The sequence below is a fragment of the Canis lupus genome, chromosome 22 (assembly GCF_048164855.1).
Source record: "Canis lupus baileyi chromosome 22, mCanLup2.hap1, whole genome shotgun sequence".
Classification (NCBI taxonomy): Eukaryota; Metazoa; Chordata; class Mammalia; order Carnivora; family Canidae; genus Canis; species Canis lupus.
In genome coordinates, this window is record NC_132859.1 from 39,607,501 (window position 1) to 39,623,903 (window position 16,403).

General features: G+C 46.4%; 1 protein-coding gene across 3 annotated transcripts in view; it reads right to left on the minus strand.

The window, feature by feature from the left end:
• Positions 1 to 2,517: 2,517 nt before the first annotated feature.
• The window catches only part of OSBPL10 (oxysterol binding protein like 10), a 295,603-nt gene continuing 281,717 nt past the window's right edge, over positions 2,518 to 16,403 (minus strand). For all 3 annotated transcript variants that reach the window (XM_072793107.1, XM_072793106.1, XM_072793108.1), the window contains 4 exons: positions 10,467 to 10,653; positions 8,212 to 8,394; positions 5,610 to 5,763; positions 2,518 to 3,821 (listed from right to left, as the gene is read on the minus strand). In XM_072793107.1, coding sequence (XP_072649208.1) covers positions 3,777 to 3,821; positions 5,610 to 5,763; positions 8,212 to 8,394; positions 10,467 to 10,653 — 569 coding nt within the window. In that variant the 3' untranslated portion in view covers positions 2,518 to 3,776. The remainder of the gene's footprint in view (positions 3,822 to 5,609; positions 5,764 to 8,211; positions 8,395 to 10,466; positions 10,654 to 16,403) is intronic.

The following is a 16,403-nucleotide window of genomic DNA, read 5'->3' on the forward strand; positions in this document are numbered from 1 at the left end:
GGGTGTTATGCTATATGTTGGCAAGTTGAACACCAATAAAAAATAAATTTATAATAAAAAAATGGTCCTAGGAAAACAGGAAATCCATTATCCTAAATAATGAAGTTGGACCGTTACTTAACACCATATGCAAAAATTAAAAATGGATCAAAACCCTAAACATAAGAGCTTAAACTATAAAACTGTTAGAAGCAAACTGAGAGGAAAAGCTTCATGAGTTAGATTTATCAATGATCTTGTGGACAATAAAGTACAATAAAGGTGGACCATAGGGCAGCTCCGGTGGTTTGGCACCACCTTCAGTCCAGGGCCTGATTCTGGAGACCCAGGATTGAGTTCCATGTCGGGCTCCCTGCATGGAGCTTGCTTCTCCCTCTGCCTGTGTATCTGCCTGCCTCTCTCTCTCTCTCATGAATGAATGAATGAATAAATAAATAAATAAATAAATATTTTTTTTAAAAAGTGGACAATAAAAGTACAAGCTACAAAAGGAAAAAGATGATAAATTGGGCTCCACCAAAATTAAATACTTCTATATATCATGGACCCTCTATCAACAGGGTAAAAAAGGCAACCTACAGAATGGAAGAAGCATTATCTGTCTGATAAAATTATAAATCAGATGGGCGTCTGCCTTCAGCTTGGGTCATGATCCTGGGGTCCGTGGATTGAGCATCCAGTCCCTGCTGAGCAGAGAGCCTGTTTCTCCCCCTCCCTCTGCTGCTCCCCCTGCTTGTGTGTGCACTCACTTTCTCTCTCTTTTGCTGTCAAATAAAATCTTAAAAATTAAAAAGTTATAAATCAGAAATTGTATCTGATAAAGAATATCCAGAATTTATAAAGAACTCCTACAACTCAACACATAGTAACAATTAGAAAATGGGCAGAGGAATGGCCAATAAACATATGAGAAGATGCTCAACATCACTAATCATTAGAGAATTGCAAATCAAAACCCTAATGAAATGGCACTTCACACCCATTATGATGATTATTATAAAACAAAAAACAAGTGTTGGGGAAGATGTGGAAAAATTCAAACCCTTATGCACTGCTGGTAGGATTGCAAAATGATGGTAGTCACTGTGGAAAGCAGTATGGCAGGTACTCAAAAGTTAAACATGGAATTTTCATATAATATAGTACTTCTATGTCTGGATACATACATCCCCAAAAGAATTGAAGCAGGTACTCAGATATTTTGCACTCAGCAGTATTCACAGTAGCCAAAAGATGTAAACGACCCAAATGTTCATGTATATAGGTAAAGAGATGAACAAAATATGGTATATTTACATATGATAAATATTATTCAACCTTAAAAAAAGGGAAATTCTGATGAACCTGGGGAACATTTTATGGCAAGTAAAATAAGCCAGACACAAAAGGATATATATAGAATGATCCCACTTACATGAGGTACTTACAGTAGTCAAATTAATAAAAACAAAGTAAAATGGTAGTTGTTAATGGTTGCAGAGATGGGAGGTAGGAATGTGGAATCGTTGTTTAATGTGCAGGGAACCTGAATCTGGGAAGATGGAAACTATGGACATAGATGGTTGTGCTGGTTACCCAATACTGGGAATGTACTTAATGCCACTGAACTGTATACTTAAAAACTGCAAAAATGGTAAATTTTATGTTCCTTACATATTTTGCCACAATGAAAGAATAAAACAAAATGTGAATTCAGCAAAAAAGAATAAGAAAGTGAACAGAGTAATTCATAACATAGATTGACCTGTGAACAAAATGTTAGCTCAAACAGGCAAAACCAAGTATGCTCTTTATAAATACATACAGCATATGTGGTGATTTAAAAAAAAAAAAAATTACTCCAAGAATCAGGACAGTGGAAGTGTTACCCCTATGGTTAAGGAGGGGGATACAATTTTGTAGGGACACAAATACTAGCAAATTTGGGTGTCTTCACTCAAGCAAGCACTGGGTACATGAGTATTTACTCTTGGAACTATACTTTATATAAATCTTCTGTATATATTTCATAATTTTCTTAAAAGGCAAACTGAACTCTCTCCCACCAAAAACAAAAGAAAGTTAACTTTGCTCATTTTTAATTTACCAGATGGTTTATGCTCTGTTATAATGTAAGACTGGAAAAATCTGAAACACACCATAGTGATTATTTTGCAGTCTTGTTGAGGATTTTCTCCCTCAAAATAGCATTTATTCTACTTTCCTTCTCAGAAATAAAATGGTTCCTATGAACCTGAACAGGCCTACATTAGGACTTTGGCTGGTAGTAACTTCTTACAAACCAGAACATTCACTAGATAAGAGTTACATGTTCATATGAACTGGTCACAAAATTTCCATAAATAATATTTATCTGATGGATTTTTTTATTGTGTTTAAAACAATGTTTTGATCTGAATGTGATTGCTGTTCACATCAAATTAGCAATATCTAACTAATAAAATCTGAGCTCATTCGGAGTCACTAGTTCCAACTGAAATTTTGAATTCCTAAAAATAAAATACAGACACACAGGTATAGTACTCAATCGAAATATATTTGTCTAATATCTACAAATTGAACAATTGGTCTTAAGAAAGCAGACAAAAGGCACAAAATCATTATTACTACAGAGAAGCATTCATGCTACTGGATTTTATAAATATTCTGAGTGGCACAGTAAAAAATAAATTAAGCATTGAGCAAAAAATCAAATACTTCATTTTTTCCTTGCTTTATATTCTAGTCATGTCTTGACCTCATTTGTAAAGGCTGAGAACTGAAATTCAACTGAAACCATGGAACGCTTTTGCAGTCTTTATATGTGTGTCATTTAATCACAGTGGTTTCCTTGCAGAGTTTGGGTCAAACAAGAGAGGTGCACTTTAAAAAAATCCATTGGAAATTCTTTTCTCTTTCCCCAAACTAAACACAAAATTGAGGCTGTGGTGGTGCAGTTTTGTATGTGCATGCGTGTACTGAACTTCTAAAGCCCTTTTCATCACAAAAGTAGTGAAGTCTTCATCTGACTTGTTTTCTACTGTCCAAGAAGCAGCTTCTGAAAAACGTATAACTAATGCTTTGCACGTGAGAAAGACTCTGGGGCAAGATTCCACAGTGGGTCTGGTTTTCCCAAGGTGCTCCATTTTGGAAGGGTCTGGCATAAACCTTTAACAGCTTCCTTGCCCACATGACATCCAGCAGGAAATAGTTTATTTTTCTTGAGTAAGGACAAACAAAATGCTAAAGTGGGTAGGGAGATGGGAATCACAACAGTAATTGTGAAGTGATAGCCACCTACACTTCTACCAGGAATGAGCCACTTTCTACCATATGGACATCAACTGGCCCATGCCAGTTCACTTTTGTTGACAGATGACTAAATGAGAATACTTTTGTGAGTGCAAAACATTTTTGGCAAAGTGAAAAATAGAAAACTTCAAACCTCATTGATAAAAAGGAGCTCATAATTACCCACTTAAATCTTGGTAAGTGTAGTATTTACATGTGTAATAATACCCAGCAGGCATGTGTATATAGTGCATGTGTGTGAACATACAGTAGTGACGGCTCACACACAGACCTGTGTACACACATATGCCCCAAATGGCTCTTGAATAAATTCAATCCTATAGTAGTTTTGGTGGTGCATTTTTCACAGTATATCATTTCTCGTTCAGGTACCATTTCTTGAATGATATCAAGAGGTCTCAGTGAACACCAGCAGAAACTTGATACCGTACCACTTTAATTCCTACAAAAACGGCTCTCTCTGAAAGCTCTGCACCTCCACCCCATCAGTGTGCCTTCCAAAGAGGATTGAAGTATACCCAGCCATCACCCTGTAAGAGAAGGAAGGAGACACGTTATGAAGACTTCTCAGCTGGGCAAGTGGAGAAAAGAGGGTGTTCAATCAATGGACAGGAGAGAGAAGGCAAGGCCTGCCTGTGAGGAATCTACCCAAACCAGTGATTTACAGCCCACTAGCCTGGAGGGGAGTGCCCAACCAAGGCTCTCTTCAGCAGGTAGCAGTCACAAATCAGCACACAAAATAAATGATACCAAATAGTATACCAAAATGGTATACACAATCTGGGGTTTAACTGGAAGGGAATGTATTGAATGGTAACAATTCTGGTATTGGGATGATTTTTATTCTTTACATACCCTCAAGCTTTCTGTTATGAACATACTGGGTTTTATTAAATCCAGGAAGAAGACTGTGGGGTTTTTGTTGTTGTTGTCATCTTTTGGGTTTTTCTATGTCCAACTTTTCACAGAAGCCAGGCAAGCTAGTTGTCTCAAAGAGACCAGATCTACTCACAAAAGGATCCTTGAAGGATTTTATAATGGTTAATTTTATGTGTTAACTCAATTGGCCATGGTGCTGAGATTAAACATTCTCTGAATATGTCTGTGAGGGTGTTTCCAGGTGAGAGAAGCACCTCAGTCACGATGATTTCCTTCCCAGAGTGGGAGAGCATTATCCAAACCATTGAGGGCCTGAACACAAAAAAAAAAAGGTAGAAGAAGGAGGAATTCACTCACCCTTTTCTTTTTAAACTACCTCACTTCTTGAGTTGGGATAGCTCATCTTCTCCTGCCTTTCTTTGGACTGGCATTTATACCACTGGCTTCCCTGGTTCTCAGGCCTTTGGACTTGAACTGAATTATACCACTGGCTTTCCCAAGGTCTTCAGCTTGCAAACGGCAGATCCTGAGCTTTCCTGCCTCTGTAATCTCATGAGCCAACTTCTCATAATAAATCTCTATATATTTACATCTAATGCTTCAGTTTCTGTCATTTCTCTGGAGAACCCTGGCGAATATTCACCTCACCTAGGCAAGGCTTTCAGTCATGGTTCTCACTCAGAGCCTGATACAGCAGTCTACCCAGCAGGCTTCCTGTCTGAACCAGAATCCAACCTTGAAGTCTCTATCACCCAGCCCTAGATCCTGCCTGTGGGGAGAACAGCAGCCACTCTGTTCCTGCCCCTAAGTCAACACTTCCATCATTTCCAATTCTGTCCTCAGAAATCTTCCCAACTGCTCCACAAACAACTTCAAAAGCCTAAGAGCCAAGAAAAAAAAAAAAAAAAAAAAAAAAAAAGCCTAAGAGCCTCAACAGGGCACAGAGTACCTTGCGCACTTGCTCAGTGGGGGCAAACTGGTGGATACTACTGCCTTCCAGTGTCCCTTTTCTGGGTGACAGCAGCAGCACTGAGCACACAGGACTCCTGCTCGTCCTTCCTGGCATGTCTATCCCATTTGGCTCATTCCAGATGCTTCATGGCTAATTTGTTACTAATGATCAAATAGCAGGGGTTGTGTTTTGGGTTTTGTTTCTGTTTTTTAAGTCAGACAGCATCCAGATCTCCACCCCATTCATTCCTTGCACTCCCTGTCAGGCTGCTGGGCTGTTATGAAGGCAGATGTGAGGGAGGAAGTGTCAGGCACTCACTTCCACCCAAAGGACAGCCTGGCCCAAAGCTGGAGCCAGAGTAAAGCCGCCCCAAACCTTCTCAGGCCCTCCTCTGCCCCAACCTCATCCATCCAAACTGCCGCATTGCAAGACAAACCCACTTGCCCCTCACTTGGGACAAGTCCCCAAAGACAGGTGGCAGAGTTACCTCCTGGATAAAATACTTGGGCTGCCATGGCGTGTGCAGGTTCTCCCGTTTTCGTTCCTCCACCCGCTGCTTCTCCTCCAGGCGCCGCTTCTGCTCGGTGGCAGCATCAATGTCCCCCAGCCGCAGGTATCTGGTCACTTCCTGCCAGAGGTTCCTGGGAAGGAATGGAGGAGAGGGAGTGGTCAGGCAGGGCTAGCTGGCTTGACAGGGGCAGTTCTCAGCAAGGGGGCCAGAGCCAAGGTGGGAGGGCATTTAGGAAGGGGGAGCGCATTCTAGGTCCCTCAAAGACCCCTAGAGCCAGGATTAGAACCCAGGGCCAACAAGATCCCAAGTTTCCAGCCCCCTCTTGTCCTGAGTAGCAGGCCTCTCTCAGTATCTAGGAGCGGGATCTAGTATTCATAGCAGTAGTACGCAGCATTAATACTACTATGATCACAAACAACAATAACAGCAGATACAATGCATGTCATATTTTTAACATTTTATATATATTAGCTCACTTCATCATCACAGCAACCCAATGGTATGGACGCTATATTACCATTCTCATTTTAAAGAGAGAAATAAGATCCATGTAAGGTGATGCGCCCAGGGTTCATATACCAGCAAGCTGATATATATGAACAATGGCTGCTGAGCCAAAGGGGTACCCAGTATTAGGAGTTCTAGACTGGGGGGAATGGGCATGTGTGTTTATGTGGCAGAATCCATCATGTTGCCCACATCTAAATGGAAAATTACTTCTCTGCCTCATTTATTCATTGCAGGACGCCTTGAGCATTGGCATGATGAACCTGAGAAAAGGCTGACAGGGCTGCCAACAAAGTGGGTACAACAAGCAGCCCCTGCTGAAGAGAGTCAGAATCGGCAGCTGACAAGGGTCAAGCTCCTGCTAGAAGCTAGCCTGCACACCTGTCCTGAGTCCCACCATACACAGCCCCAGGGAGAATAGTGCTTTGGTTCCCAATTTACAGCAGGAGAAACTTCTGGAACTGGACTATGGAGCCAGGTCCAACTGGCCAAAACAGTGAGGAGAGGGAAGGAAAGAGTGAGGGGAGGTCAAATCATGGGCTTTTCATCACCCCCATCCTCAAGACACATCTAGAGCTGAGGGGAAAACTGGGCACAAGGACATCCAAGGTGGAGATGCTCTCAAGGGCTGGATCCCCATTAGTAGTCTCATCATAAGCTAGTAGTCCCGGGCAGCCCGGGTGGCTCAGTGGTTTAGCACCTGCCTTTGGCCCAGGGTGTGATCCTGGAGACCCAGGATCAAGTCCCATGTTGGGCTCCCTGCATGGAGCCTGCTTCTCCCTCTGCCTGTGTCTCTGCCTCTCTCTCTATGTGTCTCTCGTGAATAAATAAATAAAATCTTAAAAAAAAAAAAAAAAAAGCTAGTAGTCCCAAGTTTAGACACCAAAGATAAAATAGGTTGGCAAAGATTTTCTATAAAAAGCTAGATAGTAGGGTGCCTGGGTGGCTCAGTCGCTGAGCATCTGCCTTTGGCTCAGGGTGTGATCCCAGGGTCCTGGAATCAAGTCCCACACTGGGCTCCCCGCAGGGAGCCTGCTTCTCCCTCTGCCTATGTCTCTGCTTTTCTGTGTCTCTCATGAATAAATAAATAACATCTTTAAAAAAAAAAAAAAAAAGGCTGGATAGTATACATTGTAGGCTTTGCAGGCCATATGGTCTTGATCACAACTTCTTAAATGCCACAGAAAGGCCGCCATAAACCATATGTAAATTAATGATCATGGCTGTGGTCCCAGAAAATTTTTGTAAAAATCAGCCATGGGTTGGACATGGCCCATAGGCCATAGTTTGCTAACCCCCTTGAATAAAAAAATTAAAAAGGCATATTCTAAGAAGATTCTGCTTCTGCATCTGCATAAACATTATTTTAAGTGGTTGCATTATACTCATACCAGGGAATAGACATATTAATTGGGTGGATTCTCCATAATTTAACTATTTTCTTACTGTTGAACAAGTAAGTGGTTTCTTCTTCTTTATGATTTAGTTTTCTTTTTAGAAAAAAATACCCAGCTTTATATTTGAAACCTTTTCTGAATTTGAGAATTTTCCTTCAGAATAGATTCCCAAAGATGGAATACAAAATTAAAGTGAATTCATGAACTTGAAGCTACACTGCATACACTCTTATTATAAGTGTAGGGTACAGAGTGTCGATTTTATCACATCCTGGCCACTGCTGATTTTTTTTTTTTGATCATGTCACTAATCTAGTGAGCAAAAAATAGTAGCTCATTGCTTCTAGACACAGTTCTTTGATTCCCAGCAACTCTGTATTTAACTATGCAATCAAGCAACAGACCAGCTGAGTCGACAAACTCTTTTAGGACAGGCATTAGAAGTCTACTGTAGACTATCCTCACAACACACCACTCTATAGAAGAACTAAACTGAAAGCTACAAAGGATCTACTCCAAAGCCACATGGAATGAGAAGCTCAAGTATCTAAATGAGTGACATGAACACTATCCCTGGCCCGTTTTTATTAGCTGAGTGTTGAGAGACTTCTCCATCGCCTGATCAGGTGCTGAGGAGAACTAAGCCTGGAAGCAACACCTCGCCTGGTTCCCACCTGGACTCCATGGGCCCCTGCTTCTCCAGAGGTCTGATCTTCTTGGGGTACACTGGCAGCGTGGTTGTGTCGATGACCCTGGTCTCTCCGCTGTTGTATGTGAACTCTAAAGTACCGTTCCACTCCCCGTGGGCTTTGCAAACAATGGTGTTGGTTGGGTTGTGTTTCACTTCTGCTGTGACCCTGAATGAATGAATGAGTCGAGTAAACATGCTTTGCAAGATTATCAAAACAGAGACTCACAATTCAAAAGGGATTCTTTTTTATGGGATAGCAAGGAGGAAGGATTTTATTTTTTTGCCATTTTGTTTAAAGACTAGCTCTTAAAATATAGACCTAATATTCTTGATCCGAAAAAGAAAGCATTGGTAGAAAAACAGTGAGATGCGAATGAGGTCTGTAGGTTAGTTCACGGCAATATAGCCAAGTTAATTTCTTAATTTTGATAAACACACAAAGGGATGATATGTTACTATTTAGGATGGAAATCAAGTAATTCAATAGAAGCAAAGCATATACTTCTCCCCCCTAAAATAGTATTGAATAGTGCTACATTTTAACCACCAATGGGGCCAGAGAGTATACCGAGAATGATCTGAGATCACATAGAAAAAGGAGGGAGGGGTGCCTGGGTGGCTCAGTTGGTTGAGCCTCTGCCTTTGGCTCAGGTTGTGATCCCAGGGTCCTGGGATCAAGTCCCGCAGGGAGCCTGCTTCTCCCTCTGCCTATGTCTCTGCCTCTGTATCTCTCATGAACAAATAAAACCTTTAAGAAAAAGAAAAGAAAAAGGAGGGAAACGTTTATCCTGGCATCCGGACTTTCCTCTGAACAAAGGCTGGGCAAAACCTTGACTCTCGGCATTGAGTGAACACCATCCTCCTCCCAGCAGTGGCTCTGAGGGACCTCCTTCAAAAGGGCCTCCCCGCTTCTGCTGCCTGGCCTGAGCAGGCTCCAGGTCTCCAGCTTTGGGAAAAAGCAGATCCCACCTCCTCTCCACCTTCAAGCGAGCTGCTCAGTCAGAATAATGCAGCGGAAACAGGAAAGCCTGCTCCGAAGCAGCCAAGAATAGGAAGGAGCTAAACTCCCCTCTTTCTAATGGCCCAGCTCAGGCTGAACTCGGTTTTCAAACACATGCTTGGAAGCTCATTCTCCGAGCCTGAACACGGCCATGGCTCCCAGGTGCCCAGGCAAAGGCTTGCAGGTGGCATCAGGAATCTTCTGGCTGCATGTAGTGGAAGGGTGCTAGTGGTGTGCTGGCAAAGGTTTAACAACTGGCTCTCCAAAGGGAAAAACACCTGCTCTGTAGCATTTGCCACCTTTGGGGGTGTCCCCTGACCCCAGGTGATCTCAAGCTACGACATGGCCTGAGGGACTGAGGAGTTATGAAGAAACGTAAACAGTCAGCTCTTGCAAGCCTGAGTGTGTGCTCAAAAACAGCCACTGCGGGCGTCCCCTTGCCCTCATATGAACACCATATAGAACTCAGTTCCGAAGAGAAAAGGCCAAGATGGGGCTTGCTTATACAGTAACCTGTAACTGCAGCAATGAAAACAACTTAATGCTTCCCTCCAACAGCAGACTTTATCTTTAATTTCTTAGGATCAGGCTTTCCCAGATTCTAAAGTAGTCCTGATCTCATAGATGATACGGGGTTCTGGATATTTAATGGAACCAACTTAATGTGAAATGAGTTCTCAGGAGGCACCAGGGTGGCTCAGTCAGTTAAGCATCTGCCTTTGGCAGGTCATGATCCCGGGGTCCTGGGATTGAGACCCACGTCAGGCTCCCTGTTCAGCTGGGAGTCTGCTTCTCCCTCTGCTCCCCACTGCCACCCTGCTTGCGCTCTTTCTCTCTCTCAAATAAGATCTTAAAAAAAAAAAAAAAAAAAAAAGAGCTCTTAGGCAGTGTCTGAGCTCACAGTGTCTGAACTGCTTCAGGGCAGAGTAAAGAGGCTGTGGCCTCAGAAGGGAAAGATTATCATAACACATGGAAGCAGTTTTCATTCTCTGCTGTGAGTTCTGGGAATCTATCACCAAAGGATCTCACTATTATAAGTGTAGACTGGGGAGGACTTAAAAAAAAAAAAAAAACTGCCACGTGATGGGGCTGGGGTGGAAAGAGGCATTATTTTTAAAAAGATCTGTCAACTTGATCTTGATTTTCAATTCATCTCGTGGCTAGAACCCAAGCTCTTAAGGCGGAAAGAAAGGGCATGGTGTGAAGGCAAACACAAAGGCTCCCTGACCGCCTCCTACCTGTGGACTTTCCCTCCGTAAAAAGGCTTCGTGTGGAATATCACTGTGGCCGAGTACCCAGTCTTGGCACAGCTGATGCTGACTTTTCCTCCCAGCTCCACCCATGGGATGGTGAGGATGGACCGCGCGTAGGCACTGGGCAGGGTGAACACGTACTCCTCCCCATGTTCCAGGAGCCTCAGCACACCTCCAGGGAGAGAGGAGGAAAGAGTCAGGCACACAAGAAGAGGACAGCTGGGGATCAAAAGACACAAAGATGACAAACCAAACAGCCTCCAGCAACAGAAGCCATGTCTCCTACCTCCGCAAAGGTCAGCCACTCACCAGCCATGTATTTATTTATCGAGTCCCCTAGTGGGTGCCAGACACTGTGCGAAGTGCTGTGAATACAACAGTGAACGGACCCACTTTCCTCCTCCAAGGAGAACAGAAAGGTGGACCTTAATCACCAACTGTGATAAAGGCAGGAGGGAGAAGTGCCTGGTGCCAAGGAGCCCTCCGGTAGGAGTTGACCTGAAAACAGAATTCTCCCTAAGGAAGGGATGTTTGGACCGGGTAAGAGTTGAGAAGGTCATAGGGGAGGGCATATGCAAAGGGGCTGTGGTGGGAAGGAGCCTGGTGAGCAGGAAAGGGCTGAGGGGAAGGGCCCATGTGCACAACGGAGGGGGCTGGTGTAGGTAGGTGTGCAGGCTGGCCAATTCGGCAGGGGCCGGACCTTCTGCTAAGCTTTGAAGTAGCACGTACAGGAGTTTTAGCCTGCTTCCTGAGAGCAAGAGACAGTTTCAAGATTCTCATGAAGTTGGAGAACTCAGACTGTACTCAGCTGTCAGCAACCTGGGGCAGGAACTAGCTACATGAGCAACCTGCCTCTAGGTCAGGGCTTCTCCAGCCCGGGATCCAAGCATTAGTGTGCAGAGGTCTTAGTCCTCTGGAACAATGCAAAAACGGTGTGGGTTTGTCTATCTTCTAGGGGAAGGGGTCACAGTTTTCATCAAGTTCTCAAAGGCTGACAAGACCAGGCTTTAAATGCACAAACTCCCCCACGGCTGTTGTACAGCTTTTGTGCTACACAAGGTGAAAGGGGGCTGACATCCAGCCCTCGCTGTGGCCTGCTCTGAGGCCCTTACGGGCTGGCAGAGGCCCCGAGAACCAGGCTACGGGCTGAGATGTGTTGTGTGCAAGGCACCTTCTCAGCCTCGTGCCCCAGCCCCGGGGCTCAGAGACCTGCACACATCCCTGGCCTCTATCCCCGCCCGTTCCCAGCCTGGCTGTCAGCAGGTACACTGTGCATCTTGGGAAGGAAGCGCTGCCCTTCAGCCCCTCCCTGGTGGTGTCTCTGCCCTGGGACCCCTGTTCCTCCACTGGAAAGAGCGAAGAGTGGAGTCAGTGGCGCCCATGTGTGTTGGCACTTCCTGGCTGCCGGGCACTCCTGGGGGCTCCCTACCTGTTATCTCCGTTAAGTTTCATGACGACTCTATGTGGCACTTTTAAGTAAGGATGAGGAAATTGAATATCAGGTTAAGTAATTTGGTTGGCCAGCACTTCCCTCTTAGGCTAGACAAGCATTTGTATCAACGAGAGCCAGACTCTGCCCAGTAGAGACTGTAGCACAGATGAGCCGGCCAGGGGGTCTGAGGACATAGAGTCCTGCAGGCTGCGCTTCTAAAGGCCGTGCGAAGGTGCGCACAGCTACAGCTCAACTTACCTTGAACATTCCCTTACTCACCGATGTGCCACAGTCTACGGATAGCCCACCCCGCTCATCTGAAACCAGCACATGCCCCTCCATGAACTCCGGTAAAGTCCTTTCTGCCAACCCACAGACACACAGAACCGGCCTGGAAATCCAGGCTGACATGCTCACATGTGTGTAGGGGTCTCGATCACCCCCAGGGTAGAAGGATGCTCACGCACAGGGGCACATGCGTGAGCTGAGGCCATCAGGGAGAAACAGATTTGGGGTCACTCTCAATCACGCGGGCAGGGCCAGAGGATGGAGATCACGGCAGCAATTAAATCTCAATCAATCTCCCTCTCCCCACCCCCAGGAGTGTAATTGAGTATATGTAACACGAACACACAAATAGCCTGGCCCTACTATGCCAAATACACTGACCAGCGGAACGGACCTCCTCCCCACTTCACCTTACTTTCGCGCTCAGGACTGAATTAATGCATCTCCCTGAACGTAAAGGCCCCAGGCCAGCTAATGCCCTCACAAGGACCCTCGTCCCTCCTTCTACCAGGCGGTGAGTAGACTCTCCAGATGTGCCTCGAGGCCCTGCCCCGTACACACACGGTGCGGGGGACGGTGTGTCTGGCGAGGGAATGAACACTTTGCTAGCTCACTTCTCACAGTCTGATCAGGACCGCTGGAGAACAGCCAGGGCCGATACACTTTTGGTTCCAAAGCCCACTTGGTGTGTCTGACTTTCTCAAATTTGGACGCTTGAGGTGACAGTCTAGAGCAAGTGGAAAATCGCAGCTAATACCAGACACGTAGGACACCAACAGGCAAGAAGAATCGGAAGGAAAAGCTGAGAAGAGAGAGGCCATCTCGGATTTCCCTCCCTGGTCCAGTTCTACCCACAAGTTTCCTGGTCCCTCTGGGGCCAGCCCCATTCGCAAGGTCTCTGGGCCTGTGGCAGTGCGGAGGGGACCCCGGGACCCTGCAGAGGAGGCCACCAGGTCCTTGGCCAGCCTGCCTCTGACGTCCTGGAGAAGAGGCTTCCCTGTCTCCCCCTCCCTGCCCTCCGCGCTGACGGGCTACTTGATAGTAGCAGCAGTCAAACCCTTCCTTGGTGGCCAAGGTGTCCTTGAGAGCACCACCTCCGCTCCGACGGCTACGGTGTCCCTGGGTGGTTAGCCCTGCCAGTCCTTGGCTGGGAGTCCCCTCGGGCTCGCCAGCAGCCTCCCTGCAGGCTGGGGTCACACATCCACGAGTTCCAGATGCATCCATGGGCTGTATCTTCCTGACCTCATTCACAAATATAACCTTTGTGAGGTAGGGTTGCACAGCTGATATTTTCTTTACAACATATCTACATGGACAATGTGGCCCAAGTTTTCATAAAGAGCTGGATGAGATAGAGATCTCTGAGGAGGGGCCTTCCAAACCCACAGTCGCTCACCAGCCTGGTGACCTTAACCTCTCTGAGCCTCAGTTTCCTTATCTGTGACACAGGGATGATGGCATCCCTACCTCATAGGGCTGTGGTGGAAAGAAGGTGATTCTAGAACTCAGTTAAAAGCATCCACCTGACTCACAGCCAGCATCCTGCAGATTTTATATCCTAACTACTCCTTGCTCTCTGGAGCGGCTCTCTTGGTGGGTGAACTCTGAGCAGCAGTTATTTCCATTTGGGAATAAAGAGTGAATCACAAAGTGGCGGTGGGTTATGCACACAGGGGATGAAGAGATAGGTGGGAGGAATCCTCTTCCCACTCATCTTTAGAAAAATGTCTCTCAGGGCACCGCAGTGGTTCAGTTGGCTAAGTGTCTGACTCTCGATCTCAGACTTATGAGTTCAGGCCCCGTGTTGGCCTCCACCCTGGGCATGGAGCCTATTTTAAAAAAAGAAAAAGAGAATGAAAGAAAGAAAAAGAAAAAAAGAAAAATCTCTTGCAAACCTGAGGTCCACAGAAATCAGTGAGCCCCAAAGCTGGGCTGGTATGAAAGCAGTGGGGAGACCACACTCCTTTGGCTCTTCTCTGAAAATCCATAAATGTGTGCTTTGTCATTAATCACCTGCAATTATGCCTTCTCAGTACTAACTCTTTTTTCAGGGCTGCATTAAAAACAATCTGTCTCTAATATGTATAAAAGACTATATTAAAAAACTACACTTACAGATGGGCTTGCAAATGAAAGTTCCTTTTTAATTAGCCTAAGAGATGAGAGAAGCCAAAAAATGCTAGATAATCAATACTTCCACACTGTGGTTAGTCTTCAAGCTGCAAGGTTTCCACTTTAAATCCCACAGATTGTTTTACCAATAAACAGAAGGCAAAGCATTAAGATTTTCAAACTGATAGATTTAAAACAATTTCATACCCAATCTCAATCGGAGGAACCAAAATATCCCAGTTGGACGTTGCCTCTGGGGAGAACCAGATCACAGAAAGTCACTCTGGGGAACAGGTCTGTAGGCCTGGTGGTGTCGGTGCTCCCCAGCACCGAGCCAATGTGTCACTTCTCTCGCTGGAACTAATTGCCTTTCCCCACAGACTCAATTAAGAAGCTGTGTCATTTCCTGGGCTCTGGCTCTGGAGTTTGTGGGGGAGCGGGTTTCAAGAGCAGCTGAATGCACCTGGGCTCCCCCCGCCCCGGGGGGGGGGGTGTTGACTGAACAGTGTGTCTCAGCAAGGGGTCTGAGTGCCAGGGCCAGGGCTGAGGGATCTGAGGGGGCGGCGGCCTCTGAGCTGAACCTCAGGGAATTCCAGGAGTAATGCAGCACTGTATAGTGGCATTTGATGGTAGCCACATGTGGCATGGCCTAAAGGCAATGCTTTAACAGATTAGTCCCTGTATCTACATAGAAAAATTTCCTGTGGACCCGTCTAAGATCTAATTTTTTTAAAAGATTTATTTATTTATTTATGATAGACATAGAGAGAGAGAGAGAGACAGAGAGAGAGAGAGAGAGAGAGACAGAGACAGAGACACAACACAGGAGGAGGGAGAAGCAGGCTCCATGCCGGGAGCCCGATATGGGACTCGATCCCGGGACTCCAGGCTCGCGCCCTGGGCCAAAGGCAGGCGCCAAACCGCTGAGCCACCCAGGGATCCCCTAAGATCTAATTTTTTAAATGAGGGGGCGGAGGGGGAGGGCCTGGGTGGCTCAGTGGTTGGGCGTCTGCCTTCAGCTCAGGCCGTGATCCCGGGGTCCTGGGATCGAGTCCCACATCAAGCTTCCCAAAGGGAGCCTGCTTCTCCCTCTGCCTGTGTCTCTGCCTCTCTTTGTGTCTCATGAATAAATAAATAAAATCTTAAAACATAATAATAAAAATAAAATGAGGGGTGGGGAAAGAAAACGTTACATCAGACCCAGTCAAACAAATTCATGGAATGTGCTAGACCAGTACAAGGAATGAGTGAGGAAAAGGAAAACATCCTGGCTTCCCAACTCCCCCAACCCCCGCAAAGGAGCTCTGAGTACAGGAACCAGAACCTTTTGCTCCAAAACTTGGGGTCTTAAAAAGTATTTTCTGGGAAAACGCTTCCTGGGCACTACAGAGCGTGCATTTAACTAACATGAAAGGGGGAGGTAGCTACTGAAAGGATTCAGGGGAACAAGGCCTCACAGAAGGAGCCAGTGGTCGGCCCCTGACCCTTCCCGGGCCCATCGAGTGGGAATGCCCTGGTGGCCAGGAAGGGTTATGGCCGGGACGGGCCCTCCTAGTGTCCCCAGGTATTCCTTTCTGATTCCAGCCCTCCACTGAGAGCTCTAAGGAGAATTTTCAAGCAGGTGGAACAGGGAGCCCAGACTCTAATTCTGCTCTGGGGGCGGCGGCGGCCACAGCGAGGCCCTCGGGGTGTTACAGGACCTCCGCCCGGCGCCTGAAGAGCTCTGGGGCTGCCCGGGGCTGCGCCAAGTGAACTGAAGGCCCCGGGCCCTCCCTGTCCGCGTCCGGGGGCGAACACCCCACGTCACAGGCCCACCCTTGAGATACCTTCACTCCACCACCAGCACCAATGAGAGAAAGTGAAGTTCCAGGGGACAGGAACGGAGGCCAAGGTAGCCGCTGGGTGAAGGAGCACAGGACAGAGCAGGTAGCAGAGAAGCCGGGAAGGAGGGCCGGGGGGGGAAGGTGCCGGAGCGCGGGGCGAGCGTGGCAAGGCGGCCGTGGGGCGGGCGGCTGTACACCCTGGCCCTCCTCCTCACGGGAGCCCGCCCCGAGGTGGATGCTGGGAACAGAGTGGACTTTCACTGACCG